The sequence below is a fragment of the Sphaeramia orbicularis genome, chromosome 12 (genome assembly GCF_902148855.1).
Source record: "Sphaeramia orbicularis chromosome 12, fSphaOr1.1, whole genome shotgun sequence".
In the NCBI taxonomy this organism is placed as follows: Eukaryota; Metazoa; Chordata; class Actinopteri; order Kurtiformes; family Apogonidae; genus Sphaeramia; species Sphaeramia orbicularis.
This window is the reverse complement of record NC_043968.1, coordinates 58,083,861-58,101,537: the sequence shown is the minus strand read 5'-3', so window position 1 is coordinate 58,101,537 and position 17,677 is coordinate 58,083,861. Positions and strand designations below refer to the sequence as shown.

At 38.4% G+C, this 17,677-nt stretch overlaps 1 protein-coding gene across 1 annotated transcript in view; it reads right to left on the bottom strand.

Moving 5' to 3' along the window:
• Positions 1 to 17,677, bottom strand: part of crb2a (crumbs cell polarity complex component 2a) — a 41,032-nt gene that overhangs the window by 4,497 nt on the left and 18,858 nt on the right. The window contains exons 3-10 of the mRNA XM_030150242.1: positions 13,068 to 13,263; positions 12,657 to 12,796; positions 10,035 to 10,205; positions 9,840 to 9,953; positions 6,842 to 7,795; positions 4,470 to 5,044; positions 2,751 to 2,916; positions 1,778 to 2,648 (exon numbers count right to left, since the gene is read on the bottom strand). Of these exons, the coding sequence (XP_030006102.1) occupies positions 1,778 to 2,648; positions 2,751 to 2,916; positions 4,470 to 5,044; positions 6,842 to 7,795; positions 9,840 to 9,953; positions 10,035 to 10,205; positions 12,657 to 12,796; positions 13,068 to 13,263 (3,187 nt within the window). The remainder of the gene's footprint in view (positions 1 to 1,777; positions 2,649 to 2,750; positions 2,917 to 4,469; positions 5,045 to 6,841; positions 7,796 to 9,839; positions 9,954 to 10,034; positions 10,206 to 12,656; positions 12,797 to 13,067; positions 13,264 to 17,677) is intronic.

The window sequence follows — 17,677 nt, the reverse complement described above, 5'->3', positions numbered from 1 at the left end:
CCCTGTCTGCATATTGAAACGCATTCACTTTACAGGTTCTTTCTAGTGGAAGATTGATCAGTCTATTATATAAATGTACATAAACCAGTTTATATGTGTAATAATATTTTATCGTATACATTAAAAACATCAGCTAACCAGCACATTTGTTGTTTGTTTTCCAATTCATATATTAAAGTATGGAAGATTTAGCACATTTCATTTCTGTGGAAGATAATTAACAAAAAAAAATTGTAGACCAGTGTAGTTTTTTTAGCGTCATCAAGCAAAAAATTCATAATTACTTTTCAGTGTATTGTAAAAGGAAACAAGACTTCAGCATCTACTCATTGCGTATGTTTTCAGGAAGTAAGAAATTGATCTGATGACACTAATTTTGGCTTTGGTTTGACAGGTAGTGGAATTGAATATTTATTTATTTAACCAGGTAAGTTAGATCTGAACACGTTTCATTTCCAAAAAACCTGACCAAGAAGCAGCACACAAACTAAATGAACATGTGACTGAAAGTTATAAACACCAGTTACTGTTCAGATTCTACTCCCCTGCTTCAACACTGACACTTGGAAAAGTGGATTCCCTTTTCAGCATGAGGAAACACCAGATCGTTTATTTTTATATTTAGTCGTTTGATTTCATTGGTGAAATGTGCCACAGATACATGTTCACTGCAAAAATCTAAATCTTACCAAGTGTATTTTTCTCATTTCTAGTCAAAATATCTCATCATACTTAAAATAAGACATAATCACCTAAAGAGTAACTTGTAAGTGAGATATAAGAACTTATTTTTAGACAATAGATCGTGAAAATCGTATTTCAAGAAATCTTACCAGGATAATTTTCATTGGTTCCATTGGCAGATTTTTTGCTTAATTCAAGATTTTCTTGGCCTAATTCAAGCAAAAAAAATCTGCCAATGGAACAAGTGAAAATTATCTTGGTAAGATTTCTTGCGATAAGATTGTCAAGATCTATTGTCAAAAAATAAGTTCTTATATCTCACTGAAAAGTTAGTCTTTAGGTGATTATGTCTTATTTTAAGTGAGATGAGAAGTTTTGACTAGAAATGACAAAAATACACTTGGTAAGATTTGATTTTTGCAGTGTAATGACTCAATCGATGTGTTTAGGCAAAACTGCATAAAACAAATAAAAATTTCTTGAGGGCAAACAGTTTCTGTGTCTGCCATACTCATCCCCCAACAATGTAGCTTGTTTTGTTATAAATATTGCTTAAAATTTGTTGTAATATCTAAGAGGGGTAGGCCAAGATGAAAATTCTTGGAACAAGCAAATAATTTTAACAAGATTAAGTCTCCATAAGTAAATAAATGTAAAAAAAAATATCTTTCAAGATAAATATTTCACATTCAAGTCATTTTATCTAAGTCAATTATTCCTTTTTTGCAGTGTAAATAAAGACACATGCACATTACAAACCTGCCAAAAAACAAATCTATTTTTCAGGTGATTATGTCTTATTTTAAGTGTGATGAGATATTTTGACTAGAAATGAGAAAAATACACTTGGTAAGATTTAGATTTTTGCAGCGTGTTCAGAATCTATGAGGTGCAATTCTACTGCTCTGCTTCAACACTGACACTTGAAATAGCGGATTCACTTTTCAGCGCAAAACAACAGCAGATCATTTATTTTTGTATTTAGTCTTTTGATTTAATTTGGCTTTAATTAGTGAAATGTGCCACAGACATTTGTTTGTCTTGAGCCATGTAGATTACATCAAACAAAGAATAACACAGAAGTGGGACTCACTGGCAGAGCGGTCCGCTGTACTCTTTGGGACATATGCAGGTGTACATGTTGGGTCCGTCCTGACAGGTGCCTCCATGTTCGCAGGCGTGATGCTCACACTCGTTGAGGTCCACATCGCAGAGTGTTCCAGCGTATCCAGGGTGGCACTGACACTCATAACCAGCTAAAAAGTCTCTACAGCTTCCATGAACGCAGGGTTGAGATGCACAGTCGTCTGCGTCTACCTCACACTGGTCTCCCTCCCAGCCCAAGTCGCACACGCAGCCATATTTATTAAAGAGGTCTTCACACGTGGCCCCGTTTAGACAAGGATCTGAGCTGCACACCGGGGCACTAGTACAGCCCAGATGAATCTTTGGTTTTCCAACTAAATGGAACTGAGACTGTTGTGGGGCCTTATAGTCGTCCACAAATGGAAGGTAGACCCCTCCGACTCTTATTGCCCCCAGGCACCCGGTGAAGCTCTCTGCGATCGCCAACGTGGCCCCTTTTTGGTTGAGAAAGTGAAGTCGACCTGTGACTTGTGGGGTGCTGCTGGCGTCTGTGATTCCATCCACGGTGATGACCCAAGCAGAGGCCTTTCGCTGCTGTTCAGCCATGGAGATGTTCACACGGTGCCAGCTCCCATCGGCCACTCGACGGACTCCACTAAAGGTCAAGGCCTCCACGTTGTTGCCAATCTGGATCTCGACGCGGACCGAAGCATCCAGAAGACTCACCATGAGCAAGTTAGTGCCCCAGGAGGCCCGAAGGATGATGGCATTCTCTGAGCGAGTCCGCATCTCTATGTAAATGGTAGAAACAGCTTCAACGAGGGAGGCTCCGGAGCTGTACTGCACTGGGTTGTTCTCAAATGTTGCGTTGTACACACCTGTAGGTTCGAAAACGGTCAGATATAAACCACACAGCCTTACATTTGCACATTTACAATAAAACGGATGTGTTTGTCTTTATATAATTCAAACATCCTTACATTCATATCCATTTGGAAGGTCCACACAATGGCCGCCGTTGACACAGGGATCACTAATGCACCACACACGAGTCTCACAGGTCTTTCCCATGTACTCTTGCAGACAAGAGCAGGTAAAATCGTTGAATGTGATGTGACATTTGCCTCCATTTTGGCATGGTTGTGTCTGCAGGGGAAAAAAATGACAATTTATTCATTCATTTTTCTGAACTGCTTAATCCTTGAGAGGATTGTGGGGGTGTTGGAGCTTATCCCCGCCATCGTCAGGTGAAGGCAGGGTACATACACCCTGAACGTGTTGCAGGGCTGATATACACAGATGCCATTCACTAACATTCACATCCGTGGACCATTTAGATTAACCCATAAAGACCCAAATATCCACTGTCGACCAAAACCATCTACTGATCTAAACTGTTTATTACCTGTTGGTCCATTAATCCTATTGGTACATGTAAAGAATTGGTGTAAAATACAGTTTGTCATCATTTCATGGTCATCAGATATGACCCATTTGGACACTCAGAGGCTCCATAGTTACCATGGTAACGCCGTCATCTTCTACAACATTGATTCACCAGTAAAACCCATGGAGTTGGATCAATGACAGTGGATGGACACACTGGGTTAATGTTCAGGTAATGATATATTGTACTGAAAAAGTCACTTTTCCTTCAGTTTTTTCTGTTTTGATATAATAACCTTTGAGTTTACTTTGAGCTCTTATGAACATCTACATGATCAGTGAATTAAACATAGGAAAACAGATGATTTTCATTGGAAAAAAAATACAGAGGATAATATTATAATAAATGGTGATAAATTACTTAGGAAAGGTGAAATAGAGAAAAAAATTCATTTGGGAACTGACACAAAAGTCACACTGGGTCCTTATGGGTTAACTAGTTAACCTATTAACCGGTGCTACCCACTACCATGTTGCCTACAAGTGATTTTAACCTCCTGAGACACAGCGATGCATTTTTGTCCTCTGTTGGGGATAAGAGTTTCACAGTTTCATTTAAAAAAAAAAAAAAAAAAAAGCTGTCCACTGCAAAGTACATTCTGTAATAAATGTGTCTGTAAAAACTGAAAAACCAAAACCATCTACTGATGTAAACTGTTTAATACCTGTTGATCCATTTATTCTATTAATATATATAAATGTAAAAATGTAAAATGCAGTTTGTCATCTTTTCATGGTCATCAGATATGGCCCATTTGGACGTTCAGAGGCTCGTTAGTGAACATGGAAACATCATCATCTTCTACAGCATTGATTCACCGGTAAAACCCATGGAGTTGGATCAATGACAGTGGGTGGAGACACTTGGTTTATGTTCAGTTAATGATAGATTTGCTCAAAAACTCACTTTTTCTACAGTTTTCTCTGTTTCTCATATAATAATCTTCAACTTTAATCTGATCTTTTATGAACATCTACGTGATCAGCCAATTAAATATAGGAAAATGCTTGTTTTTCATAGAAAAAATACAAAGTAATGAGGATACTATTACAACAAATAGTGATGAATCACTTAAGAAAAGTTAAATCTACAGAAAAAAATAATTTGGGAACTGCCACCAAAGTAGCACTGGGTCTTTATGGGTTAAAAACAGACAATATTTCCTTCCCTTTATATCTCAGAATATTAGATGAGAGATGTTAAAAGGTTAAAATGATGAACACAAATGTTTGCAGTTGATCAGATTTCCCACCTTGCATGTGTCGTCACTGATGCATCCCTCTTTTACATTTTCAGCATCACTTGGTAAATACACCTCCTCTTCATTCGAACTGTTCCATGCGTCCACATCCAGATGCACCGAGTCCAAGCGAAGGTCCTGCAGACATCCTTTGAAGTGTCCCCCCCAGGCGTCAGAGTCCCAGCTTCCAGGCAGTCCACCCACATATGCCCGATCCTCACTGTTGACATTCACTTCAGGGACCTCTCCTATCCCATAGCGCAGACCCCCATGCTCAAAGATCACCTGTCTCTGCTGGACCTCCACCTGCACAAGCTGCTTCTCTCCAGTGGTCACGAAAACCGGAGCTGTCAACGGGGCACTGTGGACCAGAGAGCTGACCAGCACCCGCCCCATCAGCAGGTAGATGGAGAAGTACACCTCCCCCTCGTCCCCCCCTGTAGGCCTCCTGAGCTGGAACAACAGCCCGTCTGGTTTCAGGGACCTCAGGAGGAAGGACACGTTGAAACTACTGCTGTGGCTCTTTCCAATGTCATATGCACTGAAACTCACTGTGTCTTCATGACTGTAGGTCCATGAGGGGAACTCTGTCAGAGGAGAAGACACATTTGGATCAATAAGTAGAAAGAAAGACTAGGTATATCATTTAATTAACCCCTTCCTGCCCTAATTCGTTATACACTGCAAAAAAGGCCTGTACAAAAATAAGAAAATTACACTCATTGTTAGGTTAAAATGTCTTATTTCAAGTAAAATTATCTGCCAGTGCAGTAAGAAAATGGCACTTATCAAGTTTCCTTAAAATAAGACAATATTATCTAAGGATTATAGAATGCTAAAATTCTTATTTTAAGCAGAATAGACTTGTTTCAAGTCTTCATAGTAAGATTTTTTTCAACTATGATCTATATACTGTACGTATATGGTCATTTGAAGATGTAATGACTCAATCGATATGTTTAGGCAAAACTGCATTAAACAAGTACAAATTTCTTGAGGGCAAACACAGTTACTGTCTCCCATACTCATCCCCTAACAATGTAGCTTGTTTTGTTATAAATATTGCTTAAAATTTGTTGTAATATCTAAGTGGGGTAGGCCAAGATGAAAATTCTTATCAATCTTAACATTAAGTAAATAAATCTATAAAATGATCTTTCAAGATAAATATTTCAAACTCAAGTCAGTTTATCTAAGTCTGATGTTCTTTTTTGCAGTGTAAATAAAGACACATGCACATTACAAACCTGCAAAAAACTAATCTAAAGGCTGCTGCAGACTTTTGTACAGTCCTGTATGTAATGATAACACTTCATTGTGAAAACATTAGTCAACAAGCACTTTCATCCTGACAAAGTATTTATTTTCTATTTATATAATATTATGTCTCAGCTTATTATGTACATATGTACATTACAACTAACAGATCACAGAGGATCTACAAAGGGACAAAACATTTTGTAACAGGCATCTGGAACCGATAAATACAGCTTTTAACTTTATGAGCAAAACAACTTTTCACGACTCAGTGATACTCTGGACCACAGGTGTCAAACATGCGGCCTGGGGGCCAAATCTGGCCCGCCAAAGGGTCCACTCCGGCCCGTGGGATGAAAGTGCAAAAATTAACCAAAATCATTCAAAATCATTTTGGTTCAGGTTCCACATACAGACCAATGTGATCTCCAGTAAAAATAACAACACAATGAACTATAAATAATGACTACTACAAATTTTCTTTGTGAAAAATTATGTGGAAAAAATTTAAGTGAAAAAAACAAACAAACATTACACTGTGAAAATATTTACATTTACAAAACTATTCTTTCACAATCAAATGCAAATAAATACATAAATAAAACCAAAGATGAACAACCTGAAATGTGCAATCTTAATAATATTCTTCCTGTTATTAAGTGTTTATGTAACACTGTGTGTAATGTACATGTATAAATAATATGTCGAGGCATAATATTGTTAAAATTGCACTAATTTTTCGAATGAAATTTCTGTTTTTTTTCAGATTATTCACATCTTTTTTGTAAAATGTAAATATTTTCATAATTTAATTGGGTTTTTTTGTACTAAAACAAAAAGAAAACTTGGATTTGTCATTATTTATAGGTTATTATGTCATTATTTTACTGGTCTGGCCCGCTTGAGATCAAATTGGGCTAAATATGGCCCCTGAACCAAAATGAGTTTGACACCCCTGCTCTGGACAGTTAATGTCTTCTGTATAATTTAACTTTGTAAATTCATCCTGTGGGCTGGATCAGACCCTTCGGAAGACCAGATTTGGCTCACAGACTGTATGTTTGACTCCACTGTACTAAGGATGAATACAGTTTCTATCAAAGTACTGATATGATCACAGTGCTTACCTTCAGAGCAGCTCTCACTGTGGAATGGACGATAACAGTCACAGTGATAGCTGGTCCACATGTCCACACAGCGTCCATGTCCAAAGCAGGGGTCAGGCTTACACCACTCAGTCTTACTACACCCCAGCTCATGGCCCTGGTCCTCTGGAAGGCTCTGGGGCAGGATGGGTTTGGAGTCAATCATCAGGTCTTCCATACATCCAATAAAACTCAGCTGGCTCATGGTGGACTCTAAAAGCTCCTCAGGTGCTCCTCCTACATACACATGAGTAAACGCCTCAGACAGCTGGAAGGGGGGCTCATTTGCACCATCGTCTACTATTCTACATCCGTCCCTGTCACAGCCAGGACCTTTCAGAATCAGAGCCAGACCATCATTATCCAGAACCACGTGGGCATCCCTCCAGTCTCCATCACTGACCAAGCCAGAAAATATCACTTCCAGTTCAGACTCCTCAGAATAGGCTTTTGCATTTAGACCCCCATTCACAATCTCCAGCAGAAGGTGGTTGTCTTCATCACCTCTATAGAAGAGCAGCATGTTGGGTAAAGTTGTCCTGAAGCGGAGCTGAACCCCAACGCCACGGTGGACACGGTGCTCCACCTCCCTGCGGCTCCTCTCTTCTAGAACCACCTCAATGTGGACAAATCCAGACTTGGAGAAGGAGAAGGTCGTCCTGGTGGAGCACTGGTCGTCATAGAAACCAGGCGGACACAGGCATGTGTGTCTGTGTTTTCTGCCCTCCAGCCATGGGAGGCAGGTGGCTCCGTTCTGACACTGGTGATTGACGCAGCCGCGGAGCTTCACGTCACAGTGGGCCCCTCCCCAGGGCAGCTGACCTGGGTCTGGGTCAGGACAGTGGCAGGTGTAGGACGCCCTGCCGTCCTCACACCAGCCTCCGTTCAGACAGGGCTGACTTTCACATTCATCGACGTTCACTTCACAATGAACACCTGGAGGATGAGGATGGACATGTTTTTTAAAGTACAGTTTTTTCATTTAACAAATTAAATCAAACAGGTATTTCAGGTTATACAATATTACTGGGATGGATTCTCAGAGCAAGAATACCAACAGTGAGCCCAGGACATAAGAACGTGTCATGAAATACCAAAGAACACAGTGATAGTATAAAGATAAAAAAGGAAAAGTAAGGTTCATTACATACACAAAAAAAAAATAAAAATGCATACATAACCTACAAGAATACACACAACATACACAAAATACAGACACACAAACATATATAGACAATCAGAAGGGACTTGACATCTATGGGTACTAAGGTGAAAGAGCCAGCGACAAAATCAACATACAACATGTTTTTCAAAGAGTCAGCAGTGCTACACCAAATGTTTTAAGTGCTGAGTCTATGCAATTTATTATTATATTTTTATTAACCTTTATTTAACAACAGAAAAAGGACAAATTGAGATTAAAAACCTCTTTTGGAAGAATGTTCTGGTCCAGACAACAGCAGAACACTGCAAAAAATGCCATGCTAGAAATAAGCCTAATATTCCTAAATCTGGTCAAATTGGCTTATAATTAACCAAAAATTCTGCCAATGGAGTGAAAAAAAAAATTCTTGACTAGAATTCTTAAAACAAACAAAAAGTCTATCAACTAAAACACCATAATGTGCCTTAAAACAAAAAATACTAGAATTGTAGCAAACCTAGCTTAGTACAAGAAGTAAAATCACCTTGATATTAGCTGGAAAATCTTATTTTAATACAGTTATATTATTAAAAAATAAATAAATAAAAAAAGAGTATTTTTCTTATGTTAAAATTTCTTGGCAAGCTTTTTTCCCTATTTAGATGAAAAATAAGACAAATGTTCAAGAAATAAGGCTTTTTCACTTTCTTAGAAATCATTTTTTGCAGGGAACTTACAGAAAGTAGAAATTTTAGCCATACATCTACACTAAAAATATCCATACAACATCAAACTAAAAACATATAAAACACTAACAATAGTTTAAAAGGTTCCTTAAAATGGTCTTTAAAAGCATCTCAAAACAGAACTCCATTTAATCAACTGGAAAAACAACTACATTCAGATTTATCCTTTTTCCATTCATTTAAAATGACTTGGAATGTATTTAAAGAGACCAACTCCTTCCTGTTTATCTCCAGGCAGTGGGCACAGAATCTATCTGTACGATGTCTGCGCATGTCAGTGTTGTGAGATGTTCAGTACAGGTTCTGTTTTACACTGTAGCATGTCTTCAGTTATGCAGCGCAACGCTTTTGCAAAAGAACAACCAAATGCTAATTATTAGCTATTCAACGTGTTCATGATGTCTTTTAGGAGATCTGAGAGTAAAATACATGTGTTTTCTTGCAAAAGTTCATGGACCACTTTTTATTTTTCTTCCATCTAGGCTCTTGCTACTTGTGTTGTAGTTCTCAAAATCAGTTCAGTGACCAGTACCAGGGCCACTTTTTGAAGGATAACTGCATTTTTACTCTTGTTCTTGTCTTGGACAAACAGGACTCTGGATTTTAATCAAGACTGGTCTAGACCACAACTGGAATCACTGAACTCCTCGTGTATTGTCTGGTTTATTTGTTAACATCTCTGCCATTTGAAATATCATTCAAACATTTCCTTTAAGTGTTCAACATTTTGCAAACTCTTGATTCGACTTTCACACTAGAAACAAAAAAAAATACACACACATGCCCCTGTTAGAAGTGTTATGTTCTCTAGATGATTGCTATTTCATTGACAGGGTAAGAAAACTAACTGGTTTGGTGATATCATACCATAAACTGTGTAAGACTACTGTAGATACACTTGTTTGCCTGGCTGTGAATCTGACCTAGTCCTGGTCTTGTCTGTTGCCCTGCCTTGGTTTTGGTGTTGACTTGGTCTCAACTGTTTAAAGTCTTTGTTTTGCTTTGGTCTTGATACATTCTGGCCTGGGTCATAACTCAGGTTGGACTCTGTTTACGTGGCCATGAGTACAAGACAAACTGAAGAACTGACCTAAAAATCCAACAGCACATGTGCAGACGTAGCCGTTGATCTGATCCTCACAAGAACCTCCGTTCTGACAGGGTTCAGACTCACACTCGTTGATGTTCACAGAGCAGTTCTCTCCTGTAGAATGAAACAGTCACATGACTCATAGAAAGCTTTAACAAGAAATGAGTCATCAAATGTTGTTAAAGTTGTACTGACCTGCAAAACCAGGCTGACACTGACAGATATATCCAGCTGCATCTGCAAAGCTCAGCTCCCAGTCCAACTCCCAGTGGGATGGATCTGAACGCTCAAAACACTCGCCGTCATTTTCACAGGGCTGCTCCACACACTCATCTATATCAACCTCACAGTTAGGCCCTTCATAACCTGGAAGGAAAAGAGAAAAATCAGCACTGCCTTCGGTCTATTCACATTAAACACACCTACCATGTTGTAATATCTTAGAATGTGATTTTAGTTTTGAAATGTGTCAGTAAGTCTGCTTTTGACCTTTTTTTTTTTTTTTTAATCAGTTTTACAATTGCATAAGGAGTCAACTTTTTTACCCATGGAAGTGTGTTCTTTATTTAAGGCTCAGAAGTTAAAGTAATTTATGTTGAAGAAGAAATATAAGGTTTAACAGTGAAATAAATTACAGGGACTAAGTTAATTCATGTATTTGTTAAAAATATATTGACAGTGTTTACCCGGTTAACTGTTTACATTTATGTTTGCTGAATTATTATTTATACATTTATATTATTCTCATTTGTAGTGTATAAGCAGCTATGATAATCTATTGAATATGCCTTTCCAAATCACTTACATTTACTGATCTAAGTACTGCTAGCTCCTGATTGGTTAGTTGAGTCATGTGAGCTGATGTTTCAGGAAGAGTTGTGGCAGTAGTTGTGGTGTGTAAAAAACTAAAGCACTGTTTAAGAAGAAATCTGTCTCCATCCTGTTATCTCATTTTATAAAGAATGAACCATTAACCACCAACAAACCCTCACTTTACATTTATATACAGTAAATAATGAGTGAACTTGCACTATAGCACCTTGCTTACAAAATTGCAATTTATCAAATTTTACTGATACTGTATCTTTATTTTGATATTTATCGTATCAGGATTTATATCTGTGATTATCTAATTCTAGTGCTGCTTTATGCTTTATTTTATTCAGCTAAATCAGATGATTCTGAAGCTTGGCTCAGGCTACAGTCGTTTTGTCAGTTATGATGCTCGCTGTGTCAGATTAGACAGTTGGTTGTAATCCACAATGGCATAAATAGGATGGTTTGTGGCATAAAAAGTATGGTTTTTCACATCTTCAAAGTGCACTGCAGGTAAAAATACTGATTGCTTTGCGCTGAACAGTCTGAGCTCTTATTGGTCACAAGGACCACCATGAAGTTCAAACTGGTGTCAGCTGTCAGTCACTGGGACACAGTACACAAGATAAAGTGATCCTCCAGTTAGCCACTTACTAAGAACAACAGCCCCTTTTCCACCAGAATCCCAGAAACTTTTATTACCAGGAACTTATTTATCCGGGTAAAAGACTTCCTGGTAATCTGTGTGCTTTGGATTTCCACTGTGACCTCAAATTTCCTGAAAATGTATTCATGAGACCAGGCCATTTAGAGTCGCCAACTGCTCAGAGTCCCACCAAATTTACTCTGAGTGTATTTGGCAAATTCATTTGACAAGGTCCAGGTTGTTTTGAGCTGAATTGTCTTTTGCTTCATTTTTCAAATGGTCAAAACACAAGAAATAGCACAAACTATTTTGCAGCTGCACACTAGCTGTAGTGGATGAATGTACGAGGGCTGTTCAATAAGTTCATGGCCTCACCCAGAAATACTGGTTGTTATAATACAGGATGTTACATTCTTTCGTGATGGGATAGTGATGCTTGAACATCGATGGACCAAGTGCATTGCTGTAAATGGAGATTATGTTGAAAAATAAAATATAAATTATCAGTCTGTGTTGTTCTGTTCTGGGTGAGGCCATGAACTTATTGAACGGCCCTCGTAAGTGTGGAACACTCCAAGTGTATTCCACCAATCAGTGTTCTTCGGCACATAGCCCCACCCCTGAAGAATTCAAGGCAATCTGATGTCCAACCCCTTTGCAAGGAACTTTTTTTTTTTTTTTCAGGGAAAATTTGGGGTTGTAGGAAAGTGTTTTTTTACTCAGGTAATTTCCGTGGAAATGCACTGAGGTTTATCAAAGTTCCTGGTAAAATAACAGTTTCTGGAAAAGTCTCTACTGTGGAAAAGTGATGGTGATGTTACGGTGACATCTGTGAATGTTCATTGTTATTTTAAAAGGCCTCATACTTCACGAGTTTTTGTTCTTTATAGGACATTGTTGTTTCTAATACATTATCAGTCTGTCATTTCAAAGTCACTCACTCTCAAAAAACACTAAAATTGTAACAGTAGTTGCAGGGCAATGGGCTCTATGCACAGTCCCACTACTTCCTGAAATTCAGGTGGGTCCTTTATTTCCTGTCTTTCATTATTGGACACACTGATTAATCCAGGTGTGTCTGCTGCTTCTTGTTGCGACAACTGATTAATTAGGCACACCTGGATTAATCAGTGTGTCCAATAATGAAAGACAGGAAATAAAGGACCCGCCTGAAGTTCAGGAAGTAGTGAGGCTGTGCACAGAGCCCATTGATCCAATCCTACAAATTGTCTGTCTGTCTGAATACATTCTAAAAATTATACAACTAGAAGCATCTGACGAAGCTCATGCATGCTGACCACGTTGGCCGACCTACAGACACTTGTCCTGCTGTGGGTGCACAGATGTTTCAGTACCTGGCCAGCAGAGGCAGCTGTATCCTTTGACTTCCTCCACACATGTGGCACCATGTTGACAGGGATTTGAAGCACATTCTGGGATGTCCACTTCACAGTGATCACCCTCGAATCCAGTGTCAGTGCAGTCACATTCATAACTAGACAAACATGACACAACTTAAACTGTGACAAATAAACAATATTGCCAGATGAATAAAGTAACTAAGCACTGCTCCTTCAGCTTTAATTAAGTAATATTTAGTGCAATTAATTCTTACACCATATAAATATTTAATATTTACCACTCAGTGTCTTTGTCTTTGTTCCACTCAGATTCATTCATTTGGAGCGTTTTGCTGTGACTTCTGCACTAACACATGTTGGCAGATCTTCATTGTTATAGACACTGGATGCACTTTGAGCATTTACCTGTTCACCATGTCATGACAAACACCTCCATTCTGGCATGGTTCACTGGCACATTCATCGAGATCCACTTCACAGTTGATTCCGTCAAACCCAGGCAGACATTCGCAGGAATACATTCCAATCAGGTCATGGCAGGTGGCACCGTTTCTGCAGGGACTGGACTCGCACTCGTCTATTTCTATTTCACAGTTGACTCCTATTGGAAGAATGGAAAATCAGGCCATCATTAGTTCTCCATGTTTGTTTGTATATTTCTGAAAATTGCAGTCCATTGCAATTTACATCCCTGCCTGTCAGGGTCAATAACCTAAAAAAATTACAGCATTACAAGCTGCTTCTCTGGTGCAAGGTCAACATGAATGCCAAAAATGTCATGAATGTGAAAAAATAAAAATGGGGCCTGTTATATAACGTATATGCTAGTTAAGCAGAATGTACATTTCTACCAATTTACAACATAATTCTGTTATTTTTAACACTGTTTTGATCTGGGGTTTTAATCTAAAGTCTTAGAATCTGATTTACATAAGTCACTGCAGGTGTGTGTTTCAATATCTCACCTCCCAGTATTTTAATTGAATGTGCAATAACCTGTTCTACCTCCCCGTACTTTTATTATTATCAGTTTTTTCTGATACAGTACTCTATTTTACAAGTGTGTATTTGTGTTTGTCTGTGCAATAACTGGTTTTATATGTTTTAGCTGTGTTTATGTTTTGTTTCTATTTTTGTTCATGTCTTTTTTGGATTCTGTGACTCAGGGAAACGCACAAGAATTCTAATGTACCCATACTTGCATGTATCTGTGCAAGTGGCAAATAAATTCTATTCTATTCTATTCTATTCTATTCTATTCTATTCTATTCTATTCTATTCTATTCTATTCTATTCTATTCTATTCTATTCTATTCACCATAGTTTTTAATAATGTACAAGTGCTGCAAATTGATACAGCTTTCACAGTGACATCACTGTTAAGAAATTGATGCTTTTTTAGCCACTGGGATGCATGAGGATGTTTTCAGTCTGAAACTGACACAGGAAGTGTTGACTGTATATAACAGCTCCATGCAACACCTTTCACTGTAGCTTACAGATGGACACAGGTCAAATCTAGGTTTAGTGCTAAAATGCCAAATAACTGTTTATGACATATTGCATTCATGAGAAGACACACACATGTGTGGTCTGCCTCTGACCATGCACAGTCCTTGCTGGGTCAGAGTCATCTGCAAGGGGTCATGGGCAGTGTTGCCAGATTTGCAGTTTTCCTGCCCAATTGAGCCATTTTAAAAATGCTGTTGCGGGAAAAAATACAGTGCCATGGGTTGTGGTTTTTTGGGCTGATTTGGAAATGTGTCGCTGCCACAAATATGTAAACATTTTGACACATTTTGGGTATTTATCCAGAGAAAAAAGAGGCAACCCCTGTAGCCCTTCTCTGCACAGTAGAAGAGGAAACGGCAGTAACAAGAAAAGATAAGGACAAGATATTTCTTGTTTACATGTTGTTTAAAGCACTGTGACAACATTTAATGAGTAGATTTTAGAAATAAATTTGGTCTGATTTCATCGGAGACCATAAAAAGAATTGGGCTACTTTTCGGCAGTTTTTGAGAGGTCATGGGGCTGGCAACCCTGGTCATGGGTGAGCTAATGCTAAATGCTACTGATCCAGAGAGACATTAAACTTCATCAAGTATTGTGTAATAGAGGCTTTTTTCTGTCTTGTTATTAGACCCTTGCAACTTCAATGGGGCTGTCTGTTAGGAAAAATGTCTTTTATTAAATAAAAAGTAATTCTAAACATTGGACCTGGCAGGTGAGCAAGCTGTCACACAGACCTGTCAATCAAACCCACCTAGGGCAGACATCAGAGTCACGTATTTCACCTAAGTTCTAATTTACAGAACAATACTTAACAGATGGAACACCATACCTCTTAGCAGAGGGTCCAAATAAAATTAATAAGACATGGATGAAACCTTGCATCAGTAATTTTAGAGAGAAAGCCAACGCAAGTGTACGGGAATGATCAGAGGCTTTTACAGTTTTAAGATATTTCTGCACTGGTTGCATTTTGGAGTTAAGGTCTGTGCCTCTTGGAACTGACACATCTACTAGTATATGTCTTATGTATTGGAGTGATTATGCACAGTCACCTTAAAACCTGTTCAACTTTGGGCCATTTGTTTTCAGTGGAAATTATTTCAATGTAACACAACATTTCCTGATAATTTGGGCAGACATTTGGGCGGCTGTGGCTTAGTTGGTGGAGTGGGTCGTCTGACTGTCCACACGTCGAAGTATCCTTGGGCAAGACACTGAACCCTAAATTACTCCCAGTAAGGCCTGGCAGTGCCTTGCATGGCGGCAGCTGCCTACTGGTGTATGAGTGAATGTAAGGCTTTGTACAGCACTTTGGACACCATAAAAGCCTGGAAAAACACTATATAAGTACAGACCATTTACCATAACAGAAGCTTCATTCATTTAAACCAAATTTTGATTAAAAAAAAACAAAACAGCAAAGACATGATCATCACTTCATAACGTGACTTTTATTTTTGCTCTTCTTTGTCTCCTTCAGTGGGTTTTATCAGTAGAAATATAATACTTGTTCGGTTGGATCTGCTTAGTGTTAGCTTAGTACTGCAAAGTTTGTCACTTTGGCCTGATATTTTATTAAATTATTCATGACGTATGCTAGTGTCAGACTGGTAGCTTCTTTTAGATATTTACACATTTAAGTGCTTGTTTGGATTGTGTTCTGTTGTCTGACAATTGTTTTTGTTGAGTTTTTATCTGGTGTTCTTCGAGTCACGTGGATGTATAGAATGCATATATTGCTACAAGCGTTGTGTAGCATTACCATGGCAACACCGAAGGAGCTGTGGCTGCTGGGGGCAACTGGGCTTAAGAGGTTATGTCAGGGGTGTCCTGTCCTGGTCCTGGAGAGCTACTATCCTGCATGTTTTAGATGTATCCCTCTTCCAACACACCTGATTCAAAGGATAAGCCTATCATCAAGCTCTGCAGAAGTCTGATAATGACCGTCAGGTGTGCAAAAGAGGGAAACACCTAAAACATGTAGGATAGTAGTTCTCCAGGACCAGGACTGGGCACCCCCGGGCTACATCAGTGTATCAGAGACACCCATTTCTGTCTCTATTCTGGTCTTCAGATATGCAGATCGATAACAGCCTTTCCTTACATTCTCCAAACTATCTGTGAGTGACAGGAGAATGCTGATCTGCACGACCTCTCTCAGATAACAGCGAAGCTCCTCTGACACAGAACAGGCGTGCACAGAAAGAACGGAGTGTGAGAAAAGCAAGACGGGAGTGTTTTCTCTTACTCTGCAGCAAGACTTTATCTGCACCAAAGATAAGATGCCTGACGTCTGCATCAACATCTTACCGTGCACTTAAAATACTCCTCGTGCCGAGTTTATCAGGAACAAACAAAACACTTCAGAATGAGCAGATGATGGTGACGAACAAAAAGTATGAATTTCTCAAGAGGAACAAAAGCATTGTGTCAGCGAACAGACAGGTCTTATCTCTGCTGATGAGTTCTTTCAGTGGATGATAAATAATGACATAATATTAAACAGCTTCAGTCATGCAGTAGCGGTAAACAAACTTACTGACTCATGCTGTATGAGCAGGAAAATACACAGGAACTTTATACATAGTTTTAGAAACATGGAAAAAATTATCTAATGTGGTATATGACAACAGCATAAAAGTTTTGTCCTGATATAATAATGGTAGTATAAGAGACACTTATATTATAACTTTAGGCTAGTTGCATATTCTATTTGGAAAAACAGAATGTGCTTTCACCACTATTTAGTATTCCTATACAAGTTTCATTCTAAGACACTGAACAGGTCAACCCTGGTATTTGAATCCATAATATGAACTTTAATATTTTGCTGTATATGAACATGTTGGTTGAAGAGACAGTAGTCGCTTTTCCATTGACCCTCAAATTGCGCGCATAAAAATTTGCCTTATGAAAAATGACAATTTGCCAAAACTCTCGATTTTTGAGAAGTTTTTGTGCTGGCAAGAGGTGGTTTTTCCAGCGTAGCAAAACTGGTATATCACGCAAAACTGCAATGGAAAGACCTTTTTCCACAACTTGAGTCACATGAATGAAAAAAACACATGTTACAACAAGCAAAGAGGAAGAGTTTTAAAAGAAACATGGGGTGGTATGTGTGGACACACCAGGAAACCGAATCATTTTTAAATTTAGTACAGGACAGAGGGGTAATATATTATAATAATGAATATATCTGTAAATCAACACGATATTTATGTTTGTCAACATGTTTATGGAATGACTTCTCACATCATCTGGCAATAATAAATAAACAAATCATTGCATTTGTGATTTCATGGAAAAACCGACATTATGTACTTCTGTTTTTTCAACATTTAGTAAATATCGGTAAAGTTTTGCACAGACGTCCAATGGAAAAGCCACTAGAGATGAGTTTAATCTTGTAGAATTATAAAGCTGAAATCCACTTTTTGCAACACACGTCTTTCTAGAAAATGTTGGTCACAATTATTCTGTGTGTGACAGGGGGCTGCTGA